The 17,379-nt window shown below is 34.2% G+C and overlaps 1 protein-coding gene across 2 annotated transcripts in view; it reads left to right on the top strand.

The window, feature by feature from the left end:
- OLFM3 (olfactomedin 3) overlaps positions 1–17,379 on the top strand; it is a 275,485-nt gene that overhangs the window by 219,682 nt on the left and 38,424 nt on the right. For both annotated transcript variants that reach the window (XM_007485040.3, XM_001372169.4), the window contains exon 2: positions 245–391. In XM_007485040.3, the coding sequence (XP_007485102.1) occupies positions 245–391 (147 nt within the window). The remainder of the gene's footprint in view (positions 1–244; positions 392–17,379) is intronic.

Raw genomic sequence — 17,379 nt, 5'->3', positions numbered from 1 at the left:
TAAGGATTTCTATGGGATCAGTAAACAATTTGCAAATGACAACTCTAAATTCAGGTGGGAAAAGCCAATCTTTGAGGGATATGTGGATCAAAATGTCTCTATGCTCTTGACAAAGTTGTTATACTAATGCTGCCAGTCATAAACAATGTCAATTTAGTCTTTGATTACACTTTGGAACCTTTGACCTCTCTTTATCCTATGAACTGAGTTCTGTGTTTCCCGTGTTTGTCCTTGGTTTTCCTAGACTCAGATTAGCCCAAAAGAAGGGTGGCAAGTGTATAGCTCAGCCCAAGATCCTGATGGAAGATGCATTTGTACAGTGGTTGCCCCAGAACAGAACCTATGTTCCCGGGATGCAAAAAGCAGACAACTTCGACAACTGCTAGAAAAGGTAGGTATGACCTAATCTGTAACTAGCAAAGAGAACTTTTCCCCTGGAATGCCAAAATTTAGATGGTATGGGTCTTCTCTCTCTCTCTCTCTCTCTCTCTCTCTCTCTCTCTCTCTCTCTCTCTCTCTCTCTCTCTCTCTCTCTCTATGTCTGTCTGTCTGTCTCTGTCTCTCTGTCTCTCTCCATATATCTAGACATACACATGTTTATCTATATCATTATATCTATAATATACACACATATATTTAATTAAATCTATAATTTCTCAGTGTCAGGAATTCCTTGTAAGGAATGTTTTCACAAATTTATATTTCTCAGGAATTTGAAATTTTACAGAGTTATCTGAGGTAATTGCAGGTTAAATGACTTACCCAGGGACAGACACATTCAGTCCCATAGAGAGAGGGTGGGAAGTGAGGAGATAGCAATGGATAATTGAATAAAAGTAGAATAAAAAATAGAAAACTCAAATTTTGCTTCTTTCTCCCAGGGGCTCTCCTACATATTGTCTGATCTCCTTTCGGCTCTGGAGGCCCAGTCAACAGCAGCTTGGGTACACTGGGATCTCTCTGACTACCACATGGCCAGTGCTTTAGGGACTTTTTTTCTCCCAAAGTGTTTTATGTTCTAAGTTGAGAAATCTTCCAAGAGAAGACATTTACCCCATCCTTCTGTCTTGCAAATGTGTCTTAAAAGGTCACTTGAAGAGTAAGCCAGACCCTATAGAAGAACTATTAGAATACATCCAATTTCTTTGAAGAAGAACCCTGGGTGGGGAATACTGTACTTACTGTTGAACTTGGTTAGTTTTCCAAGCTGATTGTTTTTCATTTCTTTTATTTAATCTATGTCATAGGCAATTGATCTCTTAGTAGAACAGGGGCAGGATATATTGGTAAATAATGATGATATAAAAATAAAATTAAAGATGTAAAAAAATGTAAAATTGAAAAAAATAGAAAATTTGAGGATTCCTTTCCTATGTCCCAGAATGAATAATAATACCTCTTGGTATTCCTCTGCCCCACCTGCAATCCTGAGACATGGCATAAATGAAGGGGAAAAGTTGTTAACATGCACTATCCTGAATCTGGATCCCCTTCCAAACAATGCAACATTCTCTTTTAGAGTAAAATTAAATGAAAATGTTGTTCAAACTCCCAGCTCCAGGAGGATAATCACATGCATTTCTCCTTTCTCTCAGCCTCCAAACTCTTTTCTTTAATAGGGATGACTCTTTACCTTATGTCTTAATATCCAAAGCTTCAAAAAAAGGCAGGGCTGGGGGAGGAAGAGAGAAGATTCAAAGTCTGACTCAATACCAGGAATTCAGCCTCAGTCTCTGATCACAGTAGGTCCCTTGAGCTTATTCTTTTGAATCATATTAACATCCCTGCAAGGGAGATAAAATTATGGCCATCAGTATGCAAGCTATTTGGAAGATAATGAATAATTCCAAGTATTTACCATCTTCCTCTAAGTCATTCTTTTGAACATTAGTACTCCTTAATTTCAGTCAACAGTCTTCCCCTTCTTGTAATTTGCTTAAGCCAAAACCATAACAATTAAATACCAAAAGACCCTTGAACCCTTGATTTATTTCCCTCTACAGTTTACAAAAAAAAATCTTATAAAAGGCGATTTGTGCTAAAGAAAAAAAAAGGAAAGATCTTTTCAATTATGAAGAGAAGGATTTGTGCTAAACATTTTCCCCTTTTAACTGTTTATCCTGCCTTGAGCCTTGGGTACAGTTGAGCAGTAGGTGATCAAAGAAAAGGGTTGTATGAATTTTGAATACTTTAGGGAATCACAAAAAGATAGATGTGGCCCTGGAAGACATGATTTTCGTTGAATCACCAGCTTATAGTCATGTAGTATTCATGTGGTTTCACTGACCCAGTCAGACAAGAACAACACTGAACATCTAGGTCTTTGGAGGAAAAGTTAGGTGTGGAAGAAGCAAGCAAAGTATTGTCTGTAAACACTTTGAATACTAGAATGCTAAAAGTCCAGTTTAGATCATTTATTTTTTTCTTATTGAATGAAAATACGATTTCCCTGTACTTTGTTAATAAATAGAAATCTCTCCAATAAAGTTTTTAAAACTGTAGCCATTTTTTCTTTGAACTTTTAAAAAAAAGATAGATATATGTGAGAATAATAGCTTTATTTATAGAGAACTTTAAGGTTTAAAAATGATTATATATATATATGATTATATACTATATTTGGAAATGAAATGAATATACACCATATATATCTATGTAGGTATTTGATCCTCACAACAACCTTGAAAAGCAGATACTGTTATCCCCATTTTACAGTGAAAGCAGCTGAGGCATGCAGAGGTTAAGTGACTTACTCAAATAGAACTAGTAAGTGTCTGGAATACCTAGCACAGTGGATACAGTGCTGGACCTGTAGTCAAGAAGACTCATCTTCTTGAATTCAAGTCTGACCTCAGAAATTGACTAGCTGTGTAATCCTGGGCAAGTCACTTAACTCTGCTTACTTCAGTTTCCTTATCTGTAAAATGAGCTACAGGAGGAAATGGCTAACCACTCTAGTATCTTTGCCAATAAAATCTCACACAGAGAATCATTGTGTAAGATATAACTGAAATGCCTATACAATAACAAATGTCTGAGGCAGGATTTGAATTCATTTATCTTATTCCAAATTCAGTATTCAATTTACTATTCCATCTAGCTGCATCTATAAAGATCATTCAATTGGAAAATATTATCAAGGTCATTGAGTTTTATTTACTACTCATGCAAAAGTATCCTCTATAATATCATTGACAGAAAGTCACCTCATATTTTCTAGAATACCTACAGTGACAGGATGCTCAACATTTCTAAAAAAAATCTATTTTCAATTGAAAGTACTTGTAATTGTTAAAGAATTCTTTACAATGAGCTGAATTTTAATTCTCTGGAATCTTGTAGTCATAGAAGTAGAAATTAGAAGCTGTATAATCCATTTTCCTTCCTTAACTGATAAGGAAAGAAAGTCTCAGAGAGGTTACAGGATTTGCTCAGACTAGTGCTAGGGTATGAATACAAGTCTTCTTGTTTAACCTTGTCTTCTAATTCCAAATCCCAAATTCTTTCCATTGCATTATGGCTGCCTAACATTCTACCCTGCTTGTTTCATAACAATAAGACAAGTCCTAACCAATACTAATATCCATTATTCCACCACACTACAAGGAAGATAATGAAGACCCATTCCTGCCTCTGCTTCAATCATCCCTCCCCTCATTCACTCTTCCTCAACACTGACTCTTTCCAAGAACAAGTATTATTAATATATTCTCCCTTCAACTACATCGCTGTTTTTTCTTCATCTCTGGCATCATTTACAAGCAATAGCCTTCCCTGATATGTGAAGAATACTCTTGCAGCCTTCCTTCTCCTCCATAACCCAACATAGCCAGTTCAGAAACTACCCTGATGTCTGAAAAATGGCACCAGATTGGCAATGACTGGGAGACAGACTTTTTCTTCCTTCTGATATCAGCATCTCCTCACTCTGCAGTCCCAACACATACCATATAAGGGGCAATGCAATGGGGTAGAAAGAACAATGGATGTGGAGGAAGAAGATGGGATTTTATAACTTAAATTTTATACTCCTTGTGTGACCTTGGACAAGTCAACTAAGCCCTTTAAGACTCAGTTTTCATGTCTGTTAAATGAGGGGCTTGTACTAGATGGACTTCCAGTTCCAGACATGTGGCTCTACACAAGAACTTGCAATTCCAAGCTATTTACACCTACAAAATCTTTAAAAGGGTTTGAAAAGTAATGACATAGGACATGATTTGCTAAATGCTTACAAAGCAGTTAAGGAGCTTATTTGTGTCTGAAGCACTTTGCAAATCTTAAGACCTCTACAAATGTCAGTGTTTAGTATATCTGTGCTTTTATTTTTATTACTCAACAAATCCAATATAGCCTCATTACAATTGTATAAGTTCAATTGGTCAACCACATTAAAATTAGCCATTTGGTGGATAAAATTTGCCTGGTAATAAACCAAGTTATCAGGAGAAGAACTTTCCAGAGTACTCTAGAACATATTAGATCTCCAGCTGCTGCCAGTATAAGCAGTGACCCAGTGTAACTGGGTAAACTGTGATGTCCCTTCATAATCAATTTTTTTAACTTCTCTGATATAATTCTCAATTGTATTTCTCCTTCTACATAAGTAATGCCATTATGGGTCAAGTCTGTTACATATCTATTCTAATACTGGGTCCCCATCAGTGAATACCCAGAAGCATGCTGTAGAAAATTATTCTGTGCACTTTGGCATCAACCTCAACTATTAGTCAGGGCCCTGAAATATTCTAATTTGCACTGCTTTGCTTAAATTGTTGGGCATTTCAGCTGAACTCCTCTTTTGTTTATTTTTGTTGTTTTTTTCTGCTAAGGAAGATCCTTTGCTGCTATTTTTATTACAAAAATATGAGAAGGTTTTGTGATTTCATCAGCATGGGGAAATGCCCACTGAAACCTCTTTCCAAGAAAATACAATCCATCTTTGACTTAGTTTACCATAGTAATCCCAGATTAGAGTTGGAGGCAACATTAAAGATCATTTAGTCCAGTATCCTCAATTCAGAGATGAAGACCTGATTTCTAAAGAGGTTAAGTCACTTGATTATGTCCATAGCTAGAGAAGTCCAAGGGAAATATTTGAGGAGAAGGAAGGAAGGAAGGAAGGAAGGAAGGAAGGAAGGAAGGAAGGAAGGAAGGAAGGAAGGAAGGAAGGAAGGAAGGAAGGAAGGAAGGAAAGAAGGAAGGAAGAAAGAAAGAAAGAAAGAAAGAAAGAAAGAAAGAAAGAAAGAAAGAAAGAAAGAAAGAAAGAAAGAAAGAAAGAAAGAAAGAAAGAAAGAAAGAAAGAAAGAAAGAAAGAAAGAAAGAAAGAAAGAAAGAAAGAAAGAAAGAAAGAAAGAAAGAAAGAAAGAAAGAAAGGAAGGAAGGAAGGAAGGAAGGAAGGAAGGAAGGAAGGAAGGAAGGAAGGAAGGAAGGAAGAAGAAAGCCTATTAAGTGCCTATTATGCAGTTCCAATCACACTGCCAAGCATTTTAAAAACATTATCTCATTTATCCTTACAACACTCTAGGGAGTTAGATGCTATTATTATCCACATTTTACACTTAAAGAAACTGAGGCTGATAGCAGTTATTTCATTTGTCCAAAGATACCACCTTATAAATATCAGAAGGGAGATTTGCGCCCAGATGTTCCTTACTCTATCCCCAACACAACACACTATGGCACAGTAAATCTCATTTATTGAACAATATCCTCTCTAATTTGTTTACTAGCATTTGTTGTTCTAATGTAGTAGTACACTGAGCAATTTTGGTTATTTTGTTACCCATTTAATAATTCCTTTACCAAGGAAAATTTGAGAGCTAATTCTCAGCTAACAATTTTAGCAATATTATAATGCCACAGAGAAAATGAAAAATGCATATTTCTTATACTATGACAGGGCAGTTTATCAAGTTGGCCCATCAATATGTATATCTTAGACAAGCATTACAGACGGATAATGAGCAGGGCCTAAAATCTAGTAGGAGGAGGCAATTGTGCTCAATTGCATGAAGAAAATTTTGCAGTGATTTCATTGATTCCTAAATGTTCTGTGCTATAAAAACCCATCTCCATTTCTTTAGTGTAAATATTCTCTTGATGATGTTATATGGCTTCAAATCATGGAACACCATGATCTTGGAACAATCAAATTTACAAATAATCTGACAGGCAATGGAAAGCATAATTGAATTGTAGCATGCCACTCTGGATCATATAAAAAAGTGTAAATGACATTATCAAAGGCATGTGTCAGAGGGGGTGTTCATGGTGTGGGAAAGACAGAACACAGCTTGAATTTTATGCCTATATATGACGAAGACCTCAAGCATATCTTGTGGATACTCTGCAAAGAATAAATGGAAAGGTATAAATAAAATCACAATTTTTTGCATAAACACAAGGAGTTGCCACATGGATGAAATCATGCTTTAATAATTATGATTCTCTCCATCATCTATCTCAAAATCATGACTAGAAACATCTTTTTTATTCACTTCCTTCCAATGCAGGTCCCAGAGAAGACTGTGTGTCCTTGAAATCTTTCTCATTTTATATTTGTAGTTCCTAATTTGGCAACATTTTCCTGTTTGGAAAAAAACATAAGATGATAGTCTATTTGCTAACATCAAGGCATAATACTTTACATGAAATAATAAAAAATATAATTTGTAGTAATTAAATATTTGTTGAATATATAAAAAATTAATCATTTTGTGGATTAGAATTAGGGAAGAAAGAAACTGATCTATGATTTCATTGGGACAGGGATTTGTTGGAGTGGAAACTCCATCATTGCAGATTAGAAACTCATCCTAAATTAGAAAATTGCTGGTGGTCACTGAAATATAAAGTGATTTGTTCTTGATTACTTTATTTGTACATATCAAAGGCAGGTTGTAATCAGGTCTTCTGAGACTGTCGCTCTATCTACTTTAGTGGAGTACTCCCTTAAATAATTTATCATATCACAAGAAACAGAAGAACAAATCATACACAGCTATAGAATACTGTATAGAAAAGAAATGGGAAATGGCTCATAAGCTTAAAGGGTGGATTTATATAGCTCTAACTGAGACTTGGTTATTCAATACAGTGAAGATTATCAGAGAAGCTATTAAAGTATGATATCTACTAACCTCAGGATAATATATGCCTTTTTCTATTATATTACTATGTTTTTATCCTAATATAAATAGATAGAATATGTCAAAATAGACTAAATTTTATAGATGGTTATGTTTTTAATACTTAGCAGTATTGAACGTATTACAGTTTTGGTAAAAAAAAAATTTTTTACACATGTTCAGGCAAATAATACCACTTGCTCTTATTGTGTATTTTTATGAAGCCTCTTTATCATGGCCATTTCCTGCTGAGCGTTTTTGTACCATGTAAGCAATAAATAAGAGTCTTTTGCTTTCTAGTTCTGGTTTTGATTGACCTAAAAAACCCCTATTTGAATATCATCTATGTCATAGGCAGCATTTGCATAGTTCTTCTATACATGGTTTTATCTCATACCAACATTATAATATTTAAACATTTGACTTCCCATTTTTGTACCCAAAGTTCAAATGCTTTTTAAGTTTATGGCAATTTTTATATAGGTACATTCTGACTCTTTAAAAAATGTGATGCATTTTCTTTTGTCTAATCTGAAAATATTGCTTCTTTTTGTTATTGTTTGTGTTTAAGTAAAACTGATTATATAGCTATATAATTGCTATAAACATGGTCTTTCCTTTTGGACACTCATTAACTAAGTATTGTGATAAGGAATAGACATCTCACTTAATTAGTTTAGGGGCCCCTCCAAGTGAGGAAACTATCTCTCCAATACATGGAAACATCTACATAGCCAAATAATCTTAGAGTTCCCTTGAATATTGAGAGGTTTTGACTTTCTTGGCTTCAGACAGTCATAGCTTTAAAAATTAGAACTTGAATGCAGATTTTCCTGACTTTAAAGCTATTTCCCTATTATACCAAATTGCCTCTCTATAGCTTTCAAAAAATATGGTACCTTGTATTGGCAAAATACTATCGCTATGATTTGATTAGAATAGAAAACAGCAGAATTGTCCTAAGAAGTATGTTTCAGTGGAAAGATTGTTGATTCTGGAATTGGTGGACCTGGGTTCAATTTCTGCTTCTGATGCTTATTATATGATCTTATACATGTTCCTTAACCTCCCTACATCTCAGTTTCCCCTTCTATAAATTAAGAAACTTGTAATAGATGACCTTTAAAGTCTCTCCCTAATTGAAATCTATGATACTATGAATTCCTTAACCCTAAATCTTTCTTGGCTATTATATTATAGTTGACTCTCCATGGACCACCTCCTCCTAGATTCAAATGAAACACAACCTGGAGTATGCATAACATGCATATGAGTTCACCAAGTATAGATTATGAATTTAATAATTGATCCAAAGAGACTCAAGTAATGGATTGACATTAACACAGAGGAGCAAATATCCTTAAATGTCATTTACCCCTATGGCAATCAGGGGAAGTCTATAAGTCCTTCTCTGAATAATGTTCAAGTACATAAATTAAAAGATAGGATCAAAGGGAAAACAAGTATATTGAATTCAGTTACCGGTAATTTTTGTTAAAAAATTCAAGAATCCCAGGTTAAGAACTTTTGACTTAGAAGAAGTGTCTAGTGGAGTGCATATGTGTGGGTTTTTTTTTTTTTTTGATCAGTGACTCAGAATCACACAAGATTAGATGACAGAATTGAGTTCTAAAAATATCTCATTAGAATATAAGCTCCTTCAGACTAGGATTTATTTTATATATATACCCCAAACTTAGCACACTATCTACCACTTAATTAATTTTTGTTGATTGGTTGATCCTAATAGTCTTAAGTAGGGACAAAAATCTAACGTAAATGTAGTAGAGATAATTGTAAAGATATATTTGTAGGTTTTTATCAAAATCATCTTTTCAACTTCAGGAGAAATTCCTAATAAAGACCAAAAGGTTGTAGTATATTTCTTTTTTATTTAACCCTTACCTTCCTCCTTGGAGCCAATGTGTATTGGCTCCAAGGCAGAAGAGTGGTAAGAGATAGGCAATGGGGGTTAAATGATTTGCCCAGGGTCACACAGCTGGGAAGTGTCTGAGCCCAGATTTGAACCTAGGACCTCCCATTTCTAGACCTGGCTATCAATCCACTGAACTACCCAGCTGCCCCCTGTGGTATAGTTCAAAATAAAAATTAATTAACAGTTCAACATGGAAGCCTTTTAAGCTAATTTTCAAAAAAACCATCTCTTCCTAAAGTCTGTATTTCCATTGAGGACATCATCATCCTTCTAGTCATTCAGGCTCACAACCTCACTTTTGAGTCATTCTTCTTCCTCATCCATTATATCCAAACACATGCTAAATTTTATTGATTCTCCCTATATCATATCTCCTACATGGGTCCTTTTCTTTCCATTCACACTGTAACTATTCTAGTTCAGAAACCCATCATCACCCAGCTGAACTACTATGAACACCTTCTAATTAGTCTCCCTACATGCAATCTCTTCCCCCTCCAATCCCCATCCTCCACATACTTGCCAAAGAAATAGTCCCAAAGCATAGGTCTAACCATGTCAGTTCCCTACCCAAAAAGCTCTGGTGACTCCCTCTTGCCTCAAAAATAATATATAACCTTTTCTATGTGCCTTTTAAAGCCCTTCACAATCTGGCTCTAGCCTTCTTTCTAGGCTTAATGCACATTAATCCCCTTCAACATTCAATGTTTCATCCAAAAGTTACTATTCCTTATTCCCTGTACATGACATTCCAACTCTTCTATGCCTTGACCAGTCTGTTGCCCATGTCTAAATCATGTATGTTCCTTTGCTGTACTTCCTAGAACCCATAATTTATTCAAAGTTTGGCCAACAAACTACTTCCCAGAAGCCTCCCCTTATCTTCTACAGTCCAGTTGGTAGTGCCCTGTCTCCTAGAAACTAAATTTGTGAAAGATGATATGGTCTAGAAATGGCTGTTCTATTTTTTTTTACTTCACATATATCTTTATTAAAATTTCATTTTTGTCTATTCATTGTTTCCTTCCAAATAGAATAGAAGTTCCTTGAGGACAAGGATTGTCTCACTTTTAATTGTGTTTGTCTTAATCTAGTGCAGTGTCTGACCCATGGATAGAATATTAGTTTTAATTAATAATTGAACATGAGAGGTATTGAGGTTATTTGTTTGTCCCAAGAGAACAGAGCAAGAACTTTTGCCATAACACAAAGAAAAAATTCAGCATAAAATTAGAAGAGAGGTTCTATGGGGACCTTAGCTGTCCATAAAATGGACAAGGAAACTATCCCGAGATATATTAAGTGACCCTGTGCTCAGCACAATGCCTAGCACATAGTAGGAACTCAATGATTATTTATTGACTGTAGCATACACAGTGGTCACACCTTGGAAAAACAGGATCTGGCAGGACTGCTAAACCAGGATGAGGGTGAAGATTTACACTAGCATTATAGACAGATTAGAACAACGTGTTCAAAAAGTCATGCATGCAGCTAAAGCAGGCACTTCAGAGCACATAGAACTTGGTCAGACATCGAAGATGCCAAGGCTATCTACTGCATCCTGGGCTGTTGCCAATCATACTGACCTTTGTCTTGCCACTGGACTTTGATGACTCTGGAAGAGACAGTGAAGTTGATAATTTTTTTTTGTACAACTCTGCTTCATTTAATTCTGGCTCACACTCAAATCAGGGCACGACTCCACCATGGCATTGGTCCTCTTCAAAAATGGAGGATGAACAATGACTTGCCCAATGGCATATACCTAGGCAATGCTTGAAGCTGAATTTGAGTTCAGGTCTCCTAGACTCGATGTCTTGCTCTCTGTCCACTGTGCCACCCAACTTGGTTTCAACTAGTTAGTGACTAACAATTTGCTGATCACTTTTCTGGGTACTGCAGGCAGGAGTATACATATGAATATAAAAGTCATTCCAGTATTTGTATGATCTCATGTTTAATTGAATTCATTTTGGTTACAGCAAAAATCATAGAATCATAACCTTTTACAGTTGGCAGGGACCTAAGATATACTCTAATCCAAGCTGCCCTTCAATGAGGAATCCCTTCTGTGGCATCACTGACAGATGGTCCTTCAGCCTCTCTGTGTGAACACTTCCAGTTAAGAGGAACTCATGCTCTCAAGTAGTAGCCAGAACAATAACTTACTATTGGACTGATTCTCTTTTTTTTTCATTTTTACTGTAAGTGAAGGATAAATTATAACAATGGCTAACTGGCTTTGAGGTTTGAAAAGCACTTTACAGATATTATCTCATCTGATTCCCATAAAAATCTTCAGAAACAAGCACTATTATTATCCTTATTTTACAAATGAGGAAATTGAATAATATAGAGATTAAGTGACTTGTCCAGGGTCACATAGCTAGTTAGGGGTTTTAGGTCCCATGCTTTATCTACTGTGCTGCCTAGCTGCCTCCTAACAAAAGTAAATTGCATTCATAATAGTGTTATCACATTAAGATTTTTAATTAACCTTTTTGGTATAGACTGTCTCCAGTCTTTTTGTGAAAAACTAATTTTGTCTATAAGATCACCATGCAACATACTAAAGTTGTGTTGTACTTGTTGTTGTTTAAGCATTTATATGGTACTTACCATGAGCCAGACACTGTGCTAAGAACTTTGCAATTATTTCATTTGATCTTCACAACCACCCCCAGAAGGTTGGTGCTATTATTATTCCCATTTTACGAATTAGGAAGCTGAAGCAAATAGAGATTAAGTGACTTGCCAAGGATCATATAGCTAATGTTTGAGGCTGTATTTGAACTTAGATCTTTACTCCAGGACCATCACTCTATCCATCCACACAACCTACCTCCTCTAAACAAGAATAACATGATGTCATTTATAAAGTTAATTGAGATTTTAGATGGAAAGTGTATAGATATTTGCTTTTTGATTCATAGACATGCAATTCCCACATAAAAATGACTCTTCATTGTATTATAATCATTTGCATTTTCTTATGTAAAGCATATTATTTTTGTACTTTTATCATTTATTCATTCATTTATATTTACAGACATTTATTACATATCACTTTCACTTCCCCTTCTTACAAATGAGCAATAATATGATAAAATACAAATATAACTCTTTTAACAAATATGCATTGTCAAGGAAAAGAAAAAAACAATGTCCACATTGATAATTTAATATGGGATATTAAATTAAATATCAATATGAAAAAGTATGCACCATTTTGCATTTTAAATATGTCACCATTCATATGGGCAGAATATGAGCAACACGCCTTATCTATAGTCCTCTATCATCAAAAGTTTATTTTTATAATTTTTATAATACAAATAACAAATAATTTTACAATACAAATAAACAAAAGCTTATTTTAAAAATTCACGTTCCTTTATAATATTTTCACTGGATAAATTGTGCCCCTAGTTCTTCCCACTTTATTCTGCATCAATTCAGGGAGGTCTTCCAGTGTCCTTTGTAGCTTTCTATTTCATTCTTTTGAAAACATCAATTAATGTATTTGTTTGTTACAAAAATATACAAACCACATTAGACAAGGCATCATTTGACAAAAAGATATACGAATGTATAAAACTATGTCCTATTTATTTTTACTTATCAGTTCTTTCTCTAAAGGTGGACATATACAAGTCATTCTTCAAATAATATTTCTGTAGCTATGTATAATATTCTCTTGGTTTTGCTAATTTCATGTAGTCTTTCCATGTTTTTTCAAAAATTAAATTGATCTTCATTTCTCAGTACAATCATATGTCACAATTTGTTTAGTCATTTCCCAATTTATGTACATCCATTCATCTTCTGAATCTTTGCCACCATATAGAAAGCTGCTATAAATATTTTAGAACATAAAGGCTCTTTTCCTTTTCCCCTGATAATTTTAGGAAATAAACCTAACAGTGGTATTCCTGAGTTGAAAAGTATATACAGATTTATAATTCATCGAGCATAATTCCAGATTGCTCTTCAGAATGGTTGAGACAATTCACAGTTCAGCCAACATCATATTAATGTCTCAATTTTTCCACATCCCCTCCAACATTTGTCATTTTGCCTTTTATCATTTTAATCAATCTAATAAATATGAGATAATATCTCAGAGTTACTTTGATTTGCATTTCTCTGATTAATAATGACTTAGAACAATTTTCACATAGCTATATATAACTTTGCTTCATCTCACACCTCTCTGTTCATAACTTTTGACTATCATTTGAAGAATATCTCACATTCTTATATTTTATATGTTTTTCTATATATTTTAGTTATGAGATATATAACTGTGAAACTATAAATTTTTTCCAATTTGCTCCTTTCCTTCTATTCTTGGCCACATTAGTTTTATCTATACAAAATCATTTTTATTTAATGGATTCAAATCATCCATTTTATATCTCACAATATTTTCTATCTCTTGGTTATTCATAAATTCTGCCATCCATAAATTTGATAAGCAATATGTTCCCTGTTCTAATTTGTGTGTGATACCTCACTTTGTGACTAAGTCATGTATTTCATTTGATTTTTTCTTATAGTGTAATAATATTCAATTATATTCATATATTATATTGTCTAGCAGTTCCCCATAGGAGGAAAACCTCTTCATTTTAGGTTTGGAGCTGCAATAAAAACAAAAAATTCTAATTAAAATTCTAATTTCATTTGCCATGTTGATCTGACTATAGACCCTTGCAAATATTATTCTCATCCATAAAATTGGGTTATTCTGAAAGGAAATTTAAACACAACCTTTTTTTCAAATTTGTAAAATAAAACTCATTGGTCATATTCAAATGTGAGAATCATGGGGAATAGGAGAACAAGTATGTTATATTTAATCCTTTGCAACAACTAGTGAATCAAGTAGTGTCTTCTCACAAAGCACTTTAAAATATTCTGTTGCCTGAACATTAAGCATTTTGTGAGTTTTTGTGAAAACTCTATAAACAGATTTTTAATTATGTTTTGCTTTAAAAATATAGACAGACAGACAGATAGATGAGAGAGAGAGAGAGAGAGAGAGAGAGAGAGAGAGAGAGAGAGATTAGACCAATATAACATATGCAGTAATGAAAGATTTTCCTGAGAATAGTTAGGAATATAAATAGGATAATAGGAGAATATTAGTGCTATAACAGACCTTAAAAGTTATTTAGTCCCATTCTTATTTGCATTTGAGGAAACTAAGGCATAATTAGGTTGTATTACTGATCTTGGATCACAGAGCTATTGAATGTATGATCCAAACTCATTTCTTTTTTATTTTAGTCTACCCTTCTATCCACTATATCATACTATCTAATCTAGATTAATTTAAAGCCCCATCCACAGTACAGAAGCAAGTCAGCAAGGATTGGATTCAAACCTAATACCTTATATTTATTGCCTCTGTGACACTGGGCAAGTCACATAATCCCTGTGTTTCTAGGGCTTACCTGATCTATCAACTGTTTAGATTGTCAATAGTATCATTTCCCTACTATGATGATGATGACGGGTTTTTGAGCACTCAGTTATGTGCAAAAGCTTGCATTAATTATAGTAGTTTTCATCAAAAGCCTTTTGCCCTCTATCAGCCAGGTAGTGATAAAAAAAAAAAAGTAGGCTTTATACTTTTAATGTTAAATATAAATCTTACAAATTTTGAATTGAATTTCATTTTCCTTATTTTCTGGCCACAGGCCACTCGAGTCTCATTCTAGTTGGCCCAAGTTATGGCTTTTCCAATACAAAAATGACTATTTTGGGTAGAGAAAAGAAGGTCAAAATGAAAACAGAGTAGCCTAGTCTTCTCATCGTGTACTATTGTTATTTCATCCACCTCAAGCAGTGTTTGTTAATGTCATCTTCCTCCTGCTTCTGACTTCAAATCAATTCAACAATCATTTATTACTTTTTTGTTTTCCCGCATTAGATTTATTTGTTCTACAAATTAGTCAATTTCTGACAAAGTCCCAACACATGAAAGAGAAAGTCCTAAAAGCTGTTATCTGGGGAAACAATTCAATAATTCCTTTCTCCTCTATTCTCATTTCTCTAAAGACTTTAAAGATTTTGTATATTTTTCTTCTTCACTCTCAGCATTTTCATTCATTAGAAAGTATTCTCCTTTACTCTTATTTCATTTTCTTTTAATTTTCCTATTCTTTCTTTCTCCTTACTTTCCTCCTCTATTTTTACTTTCTCCTCTCTTTCCTTCTTATTTTCATTGTTTCTAGACTGGGATTCTGGAATTCATATAAGACAGTGAGTGGGAAAGGGAAGGGATAAACCACTTAAAAGTCATCTTGATCAGAAGCACCTACAACTCAGAAAATTATACAATAGAAATACCAGGAATTTCCCAATATTTTTATGAGTAAATATGCAAGGGAATTTTAAATTTAAAAGAAACTTCAAGAGGAAGTTAAAACCCTATATTATGAGCAATTGGCTAAAGAATGAGTAAATTGGGATTCCCAATAGAGTGCAGTTAGTGGAAAATAAAGAAACAGTTTGTTGAGGAATTCAGGGGGAGTTTTTCATGATGGTAAAGAAAATAAGAAGCAAAATATATTTTTATTGATCATGTTTAGAATTATTTTACTTATTATCAGTTTATAAAACACCTTATATAAATTTCATATTTTGAGTTACATATTACAACAACTTTCCAAAGAAAGTTCTTTAATTATCTCCATTTTGAGCATTTAAAGCTCAGAAGGTTTAAGTGACTAGATCAAATTCACACTTAGAAAAATATCTGAGATAGACCTGGAATCAAGACATTGTTGATTCCAAAACAAAGTCCAATACTCTCTCTCTCTCTCTCTCTCTCTCTCTCTCTCTCTCTCTCTCTCTCTCTCTCTCTCTCTCTCTCTCTCTTTCTGTCCCTCTCCTTTCTTGGTTTGTATGTCTCACTCATCATGGGTTTCTTCTTACATTGGTTCTTTTTTTACTTTGACACATTTTGCTTATTTGCTATAGCAATCAGTTCAGAATATACAATGAACAAATGGTCATAGCTTATCTGTTGCTTTGCCATTTTTCATTGTGTAGTTTCAAAACAGTAATTTAATTTTTGCTAGTTGTTTTCTATTGTCCACTTATTAAGCTTTCTGGATGCCCCCCACTGGAATTTGACTATTTTGTTTGTGGCCAAAACAGTTGGATCCATAACACTTTGATCAGGATTCTTTTATTTCCTCAGTGTACCTAACCTTTGGTCAGGGTCATGCCTTTCACTGTCATACAAGCTGGAACTGATTTTCAGTGAAAATAGCATTTTTACTCTTGTCTCACCCTTCTTTTGGTTGACAATGTCAATCATATCATTCCATTTTGTCCAATTTCCACAAGAAGAGAGTGCTAATGAACCCTCACATCAAGCTATGACTAGGGAAAGGTAACTACAACTTGACCCCTGGATCCAATTTAGAGGAAGTATTTGCACTCTTCATGCAATACCAAAATAATAGAGTTACACACCAGGGTATAATGAAGAATTTTCAAAAATATGAAGCTAAATGGTCCATTTCCCTTTCTTGATGTCTATACTCTCCTTTGACAACTTCCTAAGCTGCTACAGAGTATTGATCAGATACCTCCTACCCTCTTCCTATATTGAACATACTTAGACATATCCCCAGTCTCTGCTACATATTCTATGTCCCCTGTTATATCAATTTTGTCTACTATCAGCTGAATAAAGTCATTTTGATTAGTTGGTACTCAGTGCGAAAATCTGCCAGCTATGATATGACTTCATATATCACTATCTCAAAGGATAGAAGAAAACTATCAATTAATGAAAGTATCATACTAAATGACTAATAAGGATGACAAATATTGAATATTCCAGTTGTCAAGAATTCCCTAATTACATTGGGATTGATGAAAATGATTTAAAGAATGTATAACATGGCAGCCAAAAAAAATAAAAATCATCTTATAATATATTAAGGAAAACATAGTTTTTAGGATTGAGGGAGAAAAAAAATGATGTGTTCTGCCCTAGTTCCACTATATTCAGTCTCTTACATTCAATTCTGGGTGCCATTTTTTAGGAAGAGTATTTGACAAGCTGGAGTCCATCTGGAAGAAGGTCACCACTAGAATGAGGAAAATGAAGAAAAAGATTGATTGACAGAACTAGGACTGTTTAGCTTAAAAAAGAAAAGCCTTGAGGGGAGGGGGAAGCATGAGAATTCTCTTAAAGGATTTAAAGGATCGTCATATGTAAGAGGGGTGAGATTTGTTCCCCTTGGGTCCTTAAGACATAAATAGAAACAATATATGGAAACTGCA

The sequence above is a fragment of the Monodelphis domestica genome, chromosome 2 (genome assembly GCF_027887165.1).
Source record: "Monodelphis domestica isolate mMonDom1 chromosome 2, mMonDom1.pri, whole genome shotgun sequence".
Lineage (NCBI taxonomy): Eukaryota > Metazoa > Chordata > Mammalia > Didelphimorphia > Didelphidae > Monodelphis > Monodelphis domestica.
Note: the sequence above shows the minus strand (reverse complement) of the source record. Positions and strands in the feature narration are given on the sequence as shown.